Source organism: Moschus berezovskii, chromosome 6 (genome assembly GCF_049115385.1).
Source record: "Moschus berezovskii isolate FMDL1 chromosome 6, NW_MosBer_1.0, whole genome shotgun sequence".
Taxonomy (NCBI): domain Eukaryota; kingdom Metazoa; phylum Chordata; class Mammalia; order Artiodactyla; family Moschidae; genus Moschus; species Moschus berezovskii.
Genome location: NC_142465.1, coordinates 67,803,103 through 67,818,038, shown reverse-complemented (window position 1 = coordinate 67,818,038; position 14,936 = coordinate 67,803,103). Strand labels below are relative to the sequence as shown.

General features: G+C 39.3%; 1 protein-coding gene across 13 annotated transcripts in view; it reads left to right on the top strand.

Moving 5' to 3' along the window:
- LOC129535755 (ankyrin repeat and sterile alpha motif domain-containing protein 1B) overlaps nucleotides 1–14,936 on the top strand; it is a 414,902-nt gene that overhangs the window by 60,504 nt on the left and 339,462 nt on the right. For all 13 annotated transcript variants that reach the window (XM_088837143.1, XM_088837142.1, XM_088837141.1 and 10 more), the window contains exon 2: nucleotides 13,780–13,878. In XM_088837143.1, the coding sequence (XP_088693269.1) occupies nucleotides 13,780–13,878 (99 nt within the window). The remainder of the gene's footprint in view (nucleotides 1–13,779; nucleotides 13,879–14,936) is intronic.

Genomic DNA, 14,936 nt, shown 5'->3' with positions numbered 1-14,936 from the left:
CACCACCATAGGCTTCTTCTCAAGGGACTGCAACTCATTGTCTTCTCTCTGGATTCAGAACATGTTGAGTTAGGAACATAAATGTCCTTAATGCATTCTCAGACATCCTCTACTTCATTATTTCCTTTCCAGACATCTTCCCCTCCGAAACCCTGGCTTTGAAAGAGAACAACAGGAAAATTAGCTGAACATGGTCCTGACCTTGAGAACATTACTTTCCCAGTTGACCAAATCAGATAGTTTGATAAAGCTCTGCAGAAGAGCTGACAAATACCAACTCAATGCCAGTCATTCCCCACCTCTCAGCATCATCCAAGCTCACCCAGCTCATCCCAAGGAACACCCTGGGTCATATATTAACATGCTCAGTTCTGGGTTACAATAAGGTAGCTGGAAGGAGAACAAACCACCTGACCTTTCAGAAGGTAAATAATATATTTGCAATAAAATGTGTTGGAGAAGCTGTGGCACTCACTCTTAACTGGTCTGTCAATACGTATACAGGGTTATGTGTGAAAATACAGTCATGGGAGTTAATTCTTGACAGTGTTACCACATCTATTGACTGGAATCTCCACCCAGAAAAGGTCCCCTACTAAACATTTGGTTCTCTTTCTCCAGTGAAGGAAGCATGACCATCTGAATCTGACTGAATAAAATACTGATCCCAGATCCACCACATGCTAACCATGTAAACCTGACTAAGTTGTTTCATGGCCCTGAGACTGTTTCCTTGTCTATGAAGTGAAGACACTGCTACTTGTCATAGAAAATTATTGGCAGGTTTATACAGAAGAAGGGCAGAGTATCTAGTACTCAATCAATGCCTGATGTCTGGTAGTTAACTATGAATCATTTTCAGCATTTTTTCCTATATTTGGCTATGCTGGTCATAACCCAGGAGCCAATTTGGCTTCTTCCAAGAAGAGCCTTTCTATTTTGAGTTCTGCATCACCAGTGAGAGATCATTTGCAAGAGGAACCTGTTTAAACACAAAGGTGCCATATTCCTCTTCTTAAGAGCAGGGAGTCCAGCCTAGCCTAACCATTGCTCACTTTGTTCTTACGAGGCTCTGGGAAATGTTCAGCATGTTAGACAGAAGAACAAAACTCAGATACTTGCCAAGATTATGTACAGCCTACCCAAGGAAAAAGAAAATTTTAACTTCACAGCTTGTGATTGGGAAAGGACACAGGACAGCTGCTAACTGTTTTCCTTTCATCTCTGCTTTTGGCATCTTCTTCTAATAGCTCTCCTGTCACACTGAGTCTGCAGCGCAGTGGGAGCTGAAAGAGTAGGACTGAGGTGTCCCCCCAGTCCCATCTCCACCCCCTGCTCAGACTCAGCTGCTGGGAAAGACCATTTAAAGCATTTAATATCCGTGCTACCCCTTTGGGGATGGTGTAACCAGCTAGACACCATGCTTCAAAAGAGAGAGGCAAGTTAAAGCTTTGCAGTTAGTTAGGGAACGTTTAGACTAGAAAAACCCCCAGGTCCCTGCCAACCCCGATTCTATGATTCAGTGAACAGAAAGGACTGGAGCAGAGGAGGGAAGAATAGGTCAGATGGCTTTCCAAATTCTCTTCCACAGAGAGGAACCCATCATTGCTTAAACTCTCTAAAATCAACCAGAAAATACTTCAGAACATTTGCTTTCAAATGTGAATTTCATATGGTTCAAAGTAAAATACAAATGGTTTGGGTCTAACCACATTATTTTACTGAATCTTTTCTCTCCTATACTCACCCCACTGGAGGTGGTATCAGATGATAGTTTTAAGAAAGACTCCTATCACCTCTGGGAGCAAGTTATTTAAGCATGTCCCTCAGAGAGTTGTGAGAATTAAATAAGGTAATATATTAATACCTAAGGCATTTAGAACAGAGGCTGGCACAGAATAAGAACTCAGTATGTGTGCAATTCACTTTATGCTAACTTACACCAACTGCCATTAATGTGAAAATAGGTGTTCATGTGCTTCAGGAATATAAAGCATACATTCTCCTGTATGTATCAGGAGAAAAGTAAGGACATACAGATAGGTTTTTTTCACTTCAGCTTTTTTCTTACTTATGTGAATCGTGGGTTAATCCTTAAAAATGAATAGTTTCTCTTTTGCCAAATTTTTGGCCAAAGATAGTCTAATAAATATACATAATTCTAAAATCTACATGAACACATGTTGCAAATGAATCATAATTGCAATTTATGATATCACCAAACCTTGCTCAATACTTTAAGAAATACATAACTGATTACTTAAATTACCTTTCCCTCTCTCTCTCTGTAGCTTCAAAACAGATGTTTCAAAGGGAAAAAGGTCTTAAAAAATGAAAAGGAAAAATTGGTGGTATAAAACTCATTATACTCATGTGAACACTTAAGTGCTAATCTTAAACAATAAATCTAAGATATAATTTATTTACTCAAATATATAACTTACATATGTATATATATATATATATATATATAGGTACTCATATGTGTGTGTATAGGTGACTACCCTCAGTCAGTCTCTCCTATCAGGAAGCTTCTATAAGCCTCTTATCCTTGTCCATCAGAGGGCAGACAGAATGGAAACCACAATTTCATAAAACTGATCAAATGATCATATGGACCACAGCCTTGTCTAACTCAATGAAACTATGAGCCATGCCGTGTAGGGCCACCCAAGATGGACGGGTCATGGTGGAGAGTTCTGACAAAATGTTGTCCACTGGAGAAGGGGATGGAAAACCACTTCAGTATTCTTGCCTTGAGAATCCCATGAACAGCATGAAAAGGCATAAAGATAAGACACTGAAAGATGAATTCCCCAGGTCAGTAGGTGCCCAGTATGCTACTGGAGATCAGTGGAGAAATAACTCCAGAAAGAATGAAGAGATGGAGCCAAAGAAAAACAATACCTAGTTGTGGATGTGACTGATGATGGAAGTAAAGTCCAATGCTATAAAGAATAGTATTGCATAGGAACCTGGAATATTATGTCCACGAATCAAGGCAATTTGGAAGTGCTCAAACAGAAGATGACAAGAGTGAACATTGACATTTTAGGAATCACTGAACTAAAATGGACTGGAATGGGTGAATTTAACTCAGATGACCATTATATCTACTACTGTGGGCAAATCCCTTAGAAGAAGTGGAGTAGCCTTCATAGTCAACAAAAAAAGTCTGAAATGCAGTACTTGGATGCAATCTCAAAAATGACAGAATGATCTCTGTTTGTTTCAAGGCAAACCACTCAATATCACAGTAATCCAAGTCTATGCCCCAACCAGTAATGCTGAAGCTGAAGTTTAATGGTACTATGAAGACCTACAAGACCTTCTAGAACTAACACCCAGAAAAGAAGTCCTTTTCATTATAGGGGACTGGAATGCAAAAGTAGGAAGTCAAGAGATACCTGGAGTAACAGGCAAATTTGGTCTTGGAGTACAAAATGAAGCAGGGCAAAGCCTAACAGAGTTTTGCCAGGAGAACGCACAGGTTACAGCAAACACCCTCTTCCAACAACACAAAAGAAGACTCTACACATGGACATCACCAGATGGTCAATCCAAATCAGATTTCTTTGCAACCAAAGATGGAGAAGCTCTGTATAGTCAGCAAAAACAAGACCGGGAGCTGACTGTCAAATTCACACTTAACCTGAAGAAAGTAGGGAAACACCACTAGACCATTCAGGTATGGCCTAAATCAAATCCCCTACGATTATACAGTAGAAGTGACGAATAGATTCAAGGGATTAGATCTGATAGACTGCCTGAAGAACTAGGAATGGAGGTTCGTGACATTGTTCAGGAGGCAGGGATCAAGACCATCCTCAAGAAAAAGAAATGCAAAAAGGCAAAATGGTTGTCTGAGGAGCCCTTACAAATAGCTGAGAAAAGAGGGAAGTGAAAGGAAAAGGAGAAAAGGAAAGATATACCCATCTGAATGCAGATTTCCAAAGAACAGCAAGGAGAGATAAGAAAGCCTTCCTCAGTGATCAATGCAAAGAAATAAAGGAAAACAATGGAATGGGAAAGACTCGAGATATCTTCAAGAAAATTTGAGATACCAAGGAAACTTTTCATGCAAAGATGGGCACAATAAAGGACAGAAATGGAATGGACCTAACAGAAGCAGAAGATATTAAGAAGAAGTGACAAGAATATACAGAAGAACTATACAAAAAAGATCTTCATGACTCAGATAACCACGATGGTGTGATCATTCACCTAGAGCCAGGCATCCTGGAATCCTAAGTCAACTGGGCCTTAGGAAACATCACAATAAACAAAGTTAGTGGAGGTGATGGAATTCCAGAGCTTTTTCAAATCCTAAAAGAAGATGTTGTGAAAGTGCTGCACTCAATATGCCAGCAAATTTGGAAAACTTAGCAGTGGCCACAGGACTAGAAAAGGCCAGTTTGCATTCCAATCCCAAAGAAAGGCAATGCCAAAGAGTGTTCAAACTACCACACAATTGCATTCATCTCAGACACTAGCAAAGTAATGCTTAAAATTCTCCAAGCCAGGCCTCAATAGTACATGAATCGTGAACTTCCAGATGTTCATGATTTATTTAAAAAAGGCAGAGCAACCAGAGATCAAATTGCCAACATCCGTTGGATGATAGAAAAAGCAAGATCATCCAGTAAAACATCTACTTCTGCTTCATTGACTATACCAAAGCCTTGGACTGTGTGGATCACAATAAACTGTGGAAAATTCTGAAAGAGATGGGAATACCAGACCACCTGACCTGACTCCTGAGAAATCTGTATGCAGGTCAGTTAGAACTGGACATGGAACAACAGACTGGTTCCAAATTGAGAGAGAACTACATAAAGGCTATATATTGTCACCCTGCTTATTTAACTTATATGCAGAGTTCAGTTCAGTTCAGTTCAGTCACTCAGTCATGTCCGACTCTCCGCGACCCCATGAATCACAGCACGCCAGGCCTCCCTGTCCATCACCAACTCCCGGAGTTCACTCAAATTCATGTCCACAGAGTCGGTGATGCCATCCAGCCATCTCATTCTCTGTCGTCCCCTTTTCCTCCCGCCCCCAACCTTTCCCAGCATCAGAGTCTTTTCCAGTGAGTCAACTCGTCACATGAGGTGGCCAAAGTATTGCAGTTTCAGCTTTAGCATCAGTCCTTCCAATGAACACCCAGGATTGATCTCCTTTAGAATGGACTGGTTGGATCTCCTTGCAGTCCAAGGGACTCTCAAGAGTCTTCTCTAGCACCACAGTTCAAAAGCATCAATTCTTCGGGGATCAGCTTTCTTTACAGTCCAACTCTCACATCCATACATAACCACGGGAAAAACCATAGCCTTGACTAAACGGACCTTTGTTGGCAAAGTAAAGTCTCTGCTTTTTAATATGCTATCTAGGTTGGTCATAACTTTCCTTCCAAGGAGTAAGCATCTTTTAATTTCATGGCTGAAATCAGCATCTGCAGTGATTTTGGAGCCCCCCCAAAAAAAGTCTGACACTGTTTCCACTGTTTCCCCATCTATTTCCCATGAAGTGATGGGACCAGATGCCATGATCTTTGTTTTCTGAATGTTGAGCTTCAAGCCAACCTTTTCACTCTCCTCTTTCACTTTCATCAAGAGGCTTTTGAGTTCCTTTTCACTTTCTGCCATAAGGGTGGTGTCATCTGCATATCTGACGTTATTGATATTTCTCCCAGCAATCTTGATTCCAGCTTGTGCTTCTTCCAGCCCAGTGTTCCTCATGATGTACTCTGCATAGAAGTTAAATAAGCAAGGTGACAAGATACATCCTTGACATACTCCTTTTCCTATTTGGAACCAGTCTGTTGTTCCATGTCCTGTTCTGACTGTTGCTTCCTGACCTGCATACAGGTTTCTCAAGAGGCAGGTCAGGTGGTCTGGTATTTCCATGTCTTTCAGAATGTTCCACAGTTGATTGTGATCCACACAGTCAAAGGCTTTGGCATAGTCAATGAAGCAGAAATAGATGTTTTTCTGGAACTCTCTTGCTTTCTCCATGATCCAGCGGATGTTGGCAATTTGATCTCTGGTGCCTCTGCCTTTTCTAAAACCTGCTTGAACATCTGGGAGTTCACGGTTCACATATTGCTGAAGCCTGGCTTGGAGAATTTTGAGCATGACTTTACAAGCGTGTGAGATGAGTGCAATTGTGCGGTAATTTGAGCATTCTTTGGCATTGCCTTTCTTTGGGATTGGAATGAAGACTGACCTTTTCCAGTCCTGTGGCCACTGCTGAGTTTTCCAAATTTGCTGGCATATTGAGTGCAGCACTTTCACAGCATCATCTTTTAGGATTTGAAATAGATCCCCTGGAATTCCATCACCTCCACTAGCTTTGTTTGTAGTGATGGTTTCTAAAGCCCACTTGACTTCACATTCCAAGATCTAAGGCTCCAGGTGAGTGATCACGTTATCGTGACTATCTTGGTCGTGAAGATCTTTTTTGTACAGTTCTTCTGTGTATTCTTGCCACCTCTTCTTAATATCTTCTGCTTCTGTTGCTGCTGCTGCTGCTATGTCACTTCAGTCGTGTCCGACTCTGTGTGACCTCTTTCTGTCCTTTATCGAGCCCATCTTTGCATGAAATATTCCCTTGGAATCTCTAATTTTCTTGAGGAGATCTCTTGTTTTTCCTATTCTGTTGTTTTCCTCTATTTCTTTGCACTGATCACTGAGGAAGGCTTTCTTATCTCTCCTTGCTATTCTTTGGAACTCTGCATTCAGATGCTTATATCTTTCCTTTTCTCCTTTGCTTTTCGCTTCTCTTCTTTTCACAGCTATTTGTAAGACCTCCTCAGACAGCCATTTTGCTTTTTTGCATTTCTTTTCTATAGGGATGATCTTGGTCCCTGTCTCCTGTACAATGTCACGAACCTCCGTCCAGAGTTCATCAGGCACTCTATCTATCAGATCTAGTCCCTTAAATCTATTTCTCACTTCCACTGTATAATCATAAGGGATTTGATTTAGGTCATATCTGAATGGTCTAGTGGTTTTCCCTACTTCAATTTAAGTCTGAATTTGGCAATAAGGAGTTCAGACTTAAATACGCAGAGTAGATCATGCTAAATGTTGGGCTGGATGAAGTACAAGCTGGAATCAAGATTGTTGGGAGAAATATCAATAACCTCAAATATGCAGATGACACCACCCTTATGGCAGAAAGTGAAGAATACTAAAGAGCCTCTTGATGAAAGTGAAAGAAGAGAGTGAAAAAGTTTGCTTAAAACTCAACATTTAGAAAGCTAAGATCATGGCATCCAGTCCAACCACTTCATGGCAAATAGATGGGGAAACAATAGAAACAGTGACAGACTTTATTTTAGGGGGGCTCAAAAATCAGTGCAGATGTTGACTGCAGCCATGAACTTAAAAGACACTTGCTCCTTGGAAGAAAAGCTATAAACAATCTAGACAGCATATTAAAAAGCAGAGACATTATTTTGCCAACCGAGGTCCATCTGTCAAAACTATGGTTTTTCCAGTAGTCATGTATGGATGTGAGAGTTACACTATAAACAAAGCTGAGTGCCGAAGAATTGATGCTTTTAAACTGTGGTGTTGAAGAAGACTCTTGAGAGTCCCTTGGACTACATGGAGAACCAACCAGTCCATCCTAAAGGAAATCAGTCCTAAATATTCATTGGAAGGACTGATGCTGAAGCTGAAACTCCAATACTTTGCCACCTAATGTGAAGAACTGACTCATTGGAAAAGACCCTGATGCTGGAAAAGATTGAAGGTGGGAAGAAAGGGGGACGACAGAGGATGAGATGGTTGGATGGCATCACTGACTCGATAGGCATAAGTTTGAGTAAGCTCCTGCAGTTGGTGATGGACAGGGAAGCCTGGCGTGCTGCATTCCATGGAGTTGCAAAGAGTCAGACACGACTAAGGGATTGAACTATATGAATATATATAGGTGCTCTCAAACGTATTGCTCCATGATATGACATTTGTTTGAATCAATAATCCATGTGGTCTGAAGAATCTAGGAAATTTTTTCATAAGTTGAAAACATGGTAATTTAGTTAAATTGTGAAGAAATTCCATTGCAGTAGACAGTATATGTTCACATGGACGGCTAAGATAGAAATGTAAGAGATAGACTACAAAGTCTTCTTCTGCTGCCATTTCATTAATGTGAGAGAGGGAATTAAAAATGAAAGAAGTATATCGTTGATTATCTAATCAATTATGGTTGCTTGCTCATGTTTGTCAGAGAAGGCAATGGCACCCAACTCAAGTACTCTTGCCTGGAAAATCCCATGGACAGAGGAGCCTGGTGGGCTGCAGTCCATGGGGTCGTGAAGATTTGGACACGACTGGGCGATTTCACTTTCACTTTTCACTTTCATGCATTGGAGAAGGAAAAGGCAACCCACTCCAGTGTTCTAGCCTGAAGAATCCCAGGGACAGGGGAGCCTGGTGGGCTGCCGTCTATGGTGTCACTCAGAGTCGGATACGACTGAAGCAACTGAGCTGCAACAGCAGCAGTAGCAGCTCATGTTTGTATTTGGCAAACTAAATAAGGTTTTGTTCCAACATTGATAAGGGATTATAAAACTGGTATTTATCATAGTAGTTATAATCATTAACATGCAGCTGAGAAACTTATTGCATTTACCTGTAAATTAATATCAAATTAACAAAAATTCTTTATAGAAACTTAAAGGTAGAAGTGTTATCCCAAGAAAGTCATATATAGTTTTAGGCCACCATGTCATTTATGCTGTAAAAAAGTATATTAAAAATAAAATGTTTTTACATTCGTGAATTTGCAAGATCATGTTATCATTCTACTACCCATTCTATTTTAAATAATTAAGGCCATACAAATTGTAAAGAAGAATCTAATTTATCTAATTATAGAGCAAAAGAAATCTTCTCCAATCAGTAGTATCTTCTTGGTTTCTTTCAGTCATGAACTGAAGAGAGAAAATAAATAACATATAACTCAAGCCTATATTAAGAAGAAATCAGTTCTCTATGGTCCTTAAATATGTTTCCTTTGCATTTTATGTGATATGCAATGTAACATGACATCAAGGTTATGAACTTTTCAAGCCGAAATTCTCAGAGACAGAAACAGTAAAGATATTTCTGAGAAATGATTTCAATAAATAGCTGTTCTACTTCAAATGGATCATTAAATACAAAGCACTGCTTTTTATTCTATTTGGTCATCTTATTAGTTTATCATAGCTGAAAAAATCCAGTACATAAGATATTCTCCCCATGGTCATAGAAACTTCAGCTTTCAGCTCTTAGTGCATAAAATATTAGATTATTTTTCTTCATTCCATGATTTAGGAAAGCAACAAAGCTGCCCCCGATTAGACATTTCCTATCTGTTAAAATATATATATTTAGCCATCTAGAAAGTCATTAACTAAACAACTTTATCTACTGATTCAGTTCAGTTCAGTTCAGTCGCTCAGTCGTGTCCAACTCTTGATCATTATTCCTTAAATGCCTATGCCATGTGCCTAGTAGTGTGCTAAGCATATAATAAATAATTTCTCAACGAGACTTGTCATTTTGGTAGCATAGATTCTAGCCCCATGACAACAAAACACTAATGAAAGCAGAACCAGCTACTAATTTGTTTTAATGACTGAAAAATTAGAAAAGAATTTGCTACGGATTCTAAATTTAATGTTCATGAACTTTGACTAAGAGGAACATCAGTTATATCCGGAGAATAATTCACGAGTATATTTGACTCTCTGTTTTGATTCCCTGTCACATTCTCATCATTGCCCCGTTCATGTGATTCAGCTACAGTTTCAACGTCTTTAACTGTAAAGAGGCACTGTCTAATAGAACATTCTATAATAGCAGTGTTCTATATTTGCATTATCCAATATGCAGCCATCAGCCACAAGTGGCCAATGAGTCCTTGAAGCCAGGACTGAAAAGAATCAACTAGATATGAGAGGTCATTCTTAACATTTCATGGAGAAGTTCTTTGAAGCTGGTGGGGGTAAAAGCCTATTGGGATGAGTTGAGGAGTAAATGGGTGATAAGAAAGTAGAGACATCATATGTACGAGGAGATGAGATGGAGACTGCAGTGTGGTAGGTCATAGAGTAGAAGATAGTCAAGATGAAGCCCTACTCCAAACACCGCTAATCTGGCAGTCATGGAAAATGGATGAAAGAGAAAGCTATCTTCAGTTTTTATTGAGAAAAAAAAGAATTAAACTGGGATTTTCTAACATTCAGTGATGGCAAATGGTAACAAGAGAATAAACTTTAGCTGCCTTGAAAGAATAGAAATATTTATTGTCCTGGATAGTATAACTGTTACCCAAGTACAAGCAAAATGGTTAGTTGCAAGATTTGAAATAATTGATTTTCTCTGAAAAACTGTAATAATCCATGATACTACAAAAAATAAGGTATTCTATAATTTCTTTTTATAAGAAATTTTATAAGTTCCTAGTACTGATACTGATTTGTCAAAAAAATAACACGCATTCTTGCACTCTGTATAACTACTTCTTGAAGCAATTAAGTTACAATTCTTAAGAACTAAAACATAGTTTCAAATTATACAGTCTATATTTAAATAAAATGATACTAATCAAAGTTGGGCACAACTGAAATCATAGCATTGTAGAACTGAATGGGAATTTATTAAATGGCTTCATTTAATGGGTGAGGTGGAGAAGGCAATGGCAAGCCACTCCAGTACTCTTGCCTAGAAAATCCCATGGACGGAGGAGCCTGGTAGGCTGCAGTCCATGGGGTCGCTACGAGTCAGACATGACCGAGTGACTTCACTTTCACTTTTCACTTTCACACATTGGAGAAGGAAATGGCAACCCACTCCAGTGTTCTTGCCTGGAGAATCCCAGGGACGGGGGAGCCTGGTGGGCTGCCGTCTATGGGGTCACATAGAGTCAGACACGACTGAGAGACTTTCACTTTCACTTTAGCCACATTTCCCCAGACAGGACTCAGACCCAAGTCTTGAGGCTCCAAGCTGGAGCTATTTTGAAAAAGGACTGGCTAGATGATGCACCAGAATATTTTTGGTATTCCTATTATTACAATAAGAGTGAAAATAGAAAATTTCCAATGCCCCTCACCGGGGAAAGTGAATCCTTTTCTTTATATTTCCACAGTCAGTACCATTTCCTTTTGGGCACATTCTTACCATTTGCATTGTGATTTTCATACTTTTCACTCATTTTTCAAAAGTGTTTGGAATTATCCTGTATGCTAGGGTATTTCACCCAAAGAGAATTTGTCTAACTTCCCTACAATTCTTCAAAATGTTTCCTCCCGTACTGAAGACAGATAAGGCAATATATTGGTGGTTTAGAGGAAGAACAGTGGTCTCGAAGTTCTTTAAATCATTTCAGTATTCGAACACTGAAATCAAGTTTTTAATATTACCTATGCTGCTGCTGCTGCTAAGTCGCTTCAGTCGTGTCCGACTCTGTGCGACCCCATAGACAGCAGCCCACCAGGCTCCCCCGTCCCTGGGATTCTCTATAGATAGTAGCTAATTCAGTCCATAGCCTCCTGTTGTGCCTTGTTTTTGTACAAAAAATCCGGTTTCTATATTTTGTATAAGCTGAAGTTGTAGGCTGATAATTTAGCCTTTGGAAAACAGGATAATGATCTAATACATAGGTGGCTAAAGATTTTTTTGTTTGTTTGTTTATTTTTTAAGGGCCTTTTAACTCCTTTGGAAAATCTCTTAAAGAATGAAACTCAAACAGAATGGTATCATACATCCTGCTCATGACACGTTAGTCCATTTCTGAAAATAATAATGCTTTCTCAAAATGAAGTCATTTATATTCTTGACCATGCTCTATTGTGTGCACTGAGTAATTTCTTGAGAGCAATGTTTCCTATGGCATATTGCCAAGACTGGCTTTATTTGTTTTTCATTAGGCTTTTTTATTCGCTGCTATACACCTGAATCGTTCTGCCTCCTCCAAGATGGCCAGTGTAGCTTAAGCACAAGAATGTTACTATGAGTAGGTGGAATGTTTCTGTCCAGTGAATACCCATTTTTAAATCCCTAGTTATGGTACCATATTAATGACTTTAATCTTTCTAAGCACAGCCAATTGTGTCAGTTTTTAACATAGTCTGATACTGAATTGTTTACATTCATCAATCCTGTGCCTGTCCAGGGAAAGACATTAGTCTTTGCACCATGCTAGACTGGCCCTTCCTCCCTGTCTCAGGAAAAGATCACTATCCAGCCCTGTTGAGGAAGCCTGGAATTGGTGCGTATTCTGCATTACTCCATCATTCTCTACATTGAGTCACCAAGTCAAACTTCTTGATGGTTTTCAAATCTACTTGCATCCTTGTATTTCCCATGACCACTATCTTAGTCTAAGCCCGCACCATCTCAAGAACAACTTCTGTGGTTTCCTAACAGCTCCATGTTCCCATGATTGCCCTTTTCCAGTTCATTCTCTTTTGCTTTAAATATTCATCAGGACCCATTGGTCTCCATAAATAGATATTCTGTAATTTCTATTCATGTTTTTATTTTACGCATTGGTAAGATAGAGTTTGATTTGTCCATAAAAGCAATGATCTGAGTTCTTGAAGTTCTCTATAGACACCTTAATTTAAAGCGAAACTCTAGCTTGCAAGCTCCAAAAGACTAAAATTTCAGGATAAAATAAGCAATTTATAAGCTTCCATGTTAGAATACTAATCAGAGGTCAAAAAAAATCATTGAAATCAGAGAATAGCAGGATTAGGCTGATCCTTGGAAGTTACATGGCTCAATCCCATCATTTCATAGGTAAGCCAACAGGCCCAGCCACAGAAAATAAGTTGATCTTTCTAAATTTGGGATCTCATCATATAACTCATTTTCTTAAAATCTGTCCATGGCTTGTTACGGTCAAGATGAAATTGAAATTCATACAATATCTGTGTCGTCTGGCTTCTCAATACCTTTTAAGCCTTAAGTTTTGCTCCTGTCTCCACCTTATCCTAGAATTTGATGCTTCCAAGTACACTGTGTTCTTTCTTACCACACAGCACTGCATATGACTTCTCCTAGTCCTTTGCATTTTGAATTCTGAACCTGAACTGTACTTCAGATGTCTGATGAGACACCATCTCCTCTGAAAACACACCCCAGGTCCCCTCTGGATTCCCAAACAATTGTCACCATGATAGTACACTCATAGCATCCTAACTGTGTTTGAACAATCTGCTTCCATCTCTGGACTGGAAGGAATCAACAGCTGAGGGCAAGGCTCTGCATCTAATTCATTTTTGTATCCTCATACCTTGATCAGACATCTGACATTCCATATTTAAGATGAATTATTCTCTTTTAGCTTGCCTAGGATACTTCAATTTTTCCATCAGCTCTCCTTACAAAATTTGTCTTCAGAGGGGAGAAAACTGGTTCATTCACATCAACGTATAGGTCACTGATAGTTTAAATGGCAGCTCTTCCTAAAAGCATATATATTTTTAGAGGAACAGGGTTTTGAGTCACAGAAATGAATTCCCAATGCAGATAATCCAGCCATAAATAGTAAGCCTTGAGAGTATTTTTGATGTAAAAGAAACTTTCCCAGAACCTTCAACTCAATCATCTAGGTGACCTCGTCTCACCTCACTCTTACAGAAGATTGACTCTATGGTTTTGTTTACAAAAATCAGATCATTTGTTGGTTATTTTTCTCTGTATTAAGAAAACCATTATTTATGCCCAGTAAAACTGCCTGATTTCATTTATAACATTTCTGGTTTTGTTTCAGGGAAGCAATGTTATGGAAGACCAGGATTTGTTGGAAATTGGAATCCTTAATTCTGGGCACAGACAAAGAATTCTACAGGCAATCCAGCTCCTTCCAAAGGTAAGACAGCATTTATTATCCTAGCCTTTAGTCTAGTTCCAGGGGTTTTAAGTCCAGGTGTGCAAAGCATGTTAGTACTTAGAACAATATGTCTGCATATTGATGCAACTCCCTGAAATACAAGAAATGCCTCTGGCCGGCAGGGAAGTTACAAGTTTTTCTTTGGTGGGATTCTGCATGTCAGTACAATCAGTTCATAACCCCCCCCCCCCCCGCCGATGACAGATCAGGTGCAAGAAGATAGATCAGATAGATCAGTAGTGGGTGGGTAGAAGAATGTTCCTGGAATAGGCGCCTCCTGCCCTTAGAGGCAGTATCTCTTATAACAACTCCATAGCCCTAGCCTCCAGGGGCACGGAACTTGCCTAATCACAAGTCATTACTCAGGAAAGTGCAAGTGTCACATCCCCTTCAGGTATATATATAGTTCATGTATAAATCCTCCCAGTCCAAATGCAATTTACCAACCAGGCATCATTTTAACTTTAAGTAATACATTGCTTAGCAACAGAGTTGACCTTCTGTTTCTAGGTGAGGTTTCACAAGAGCCTAAAACAAGAGGTAGGATCTGAGCACTGGGCTTCAGTGCTCTGTAAAATATGTAGGATTTTAATTGGTAAGGAAAGGGGAAGGCATTTCAGGGCCCAATGGGAATCAAATAGATAGAGAAATGGTCCAGTCAACAAACTGCCAGAAGCATTAGAGGAACCGTGATACTTCATGATTTAAAATCCAGTGGGATTTGCACAACAATGTGAATGTACTTAATACTACTAAATTATGTATAATACTCTAAGACAGTTTAATGTGGTTTTATGTTTTGTTATTTCATCATAATTTTAAAAATACCAAAATCCAATGTGATTGAAACAATTAGAGAGTGGAGCCAGAGATGAAACAGAAAAAGTAGGTTGGGTCAGGTTGGTATCAGGCTAAGGAATTTGAAATTTATTCTGTGAGCACAGGGGAATGGACATGACTAGACTGCTTCAGGCCAGTTAATTCTGGAGGCTTCAGATAAGAGAAATTAGAAGGAGAGAATGTTAAAGTTGGGTCAT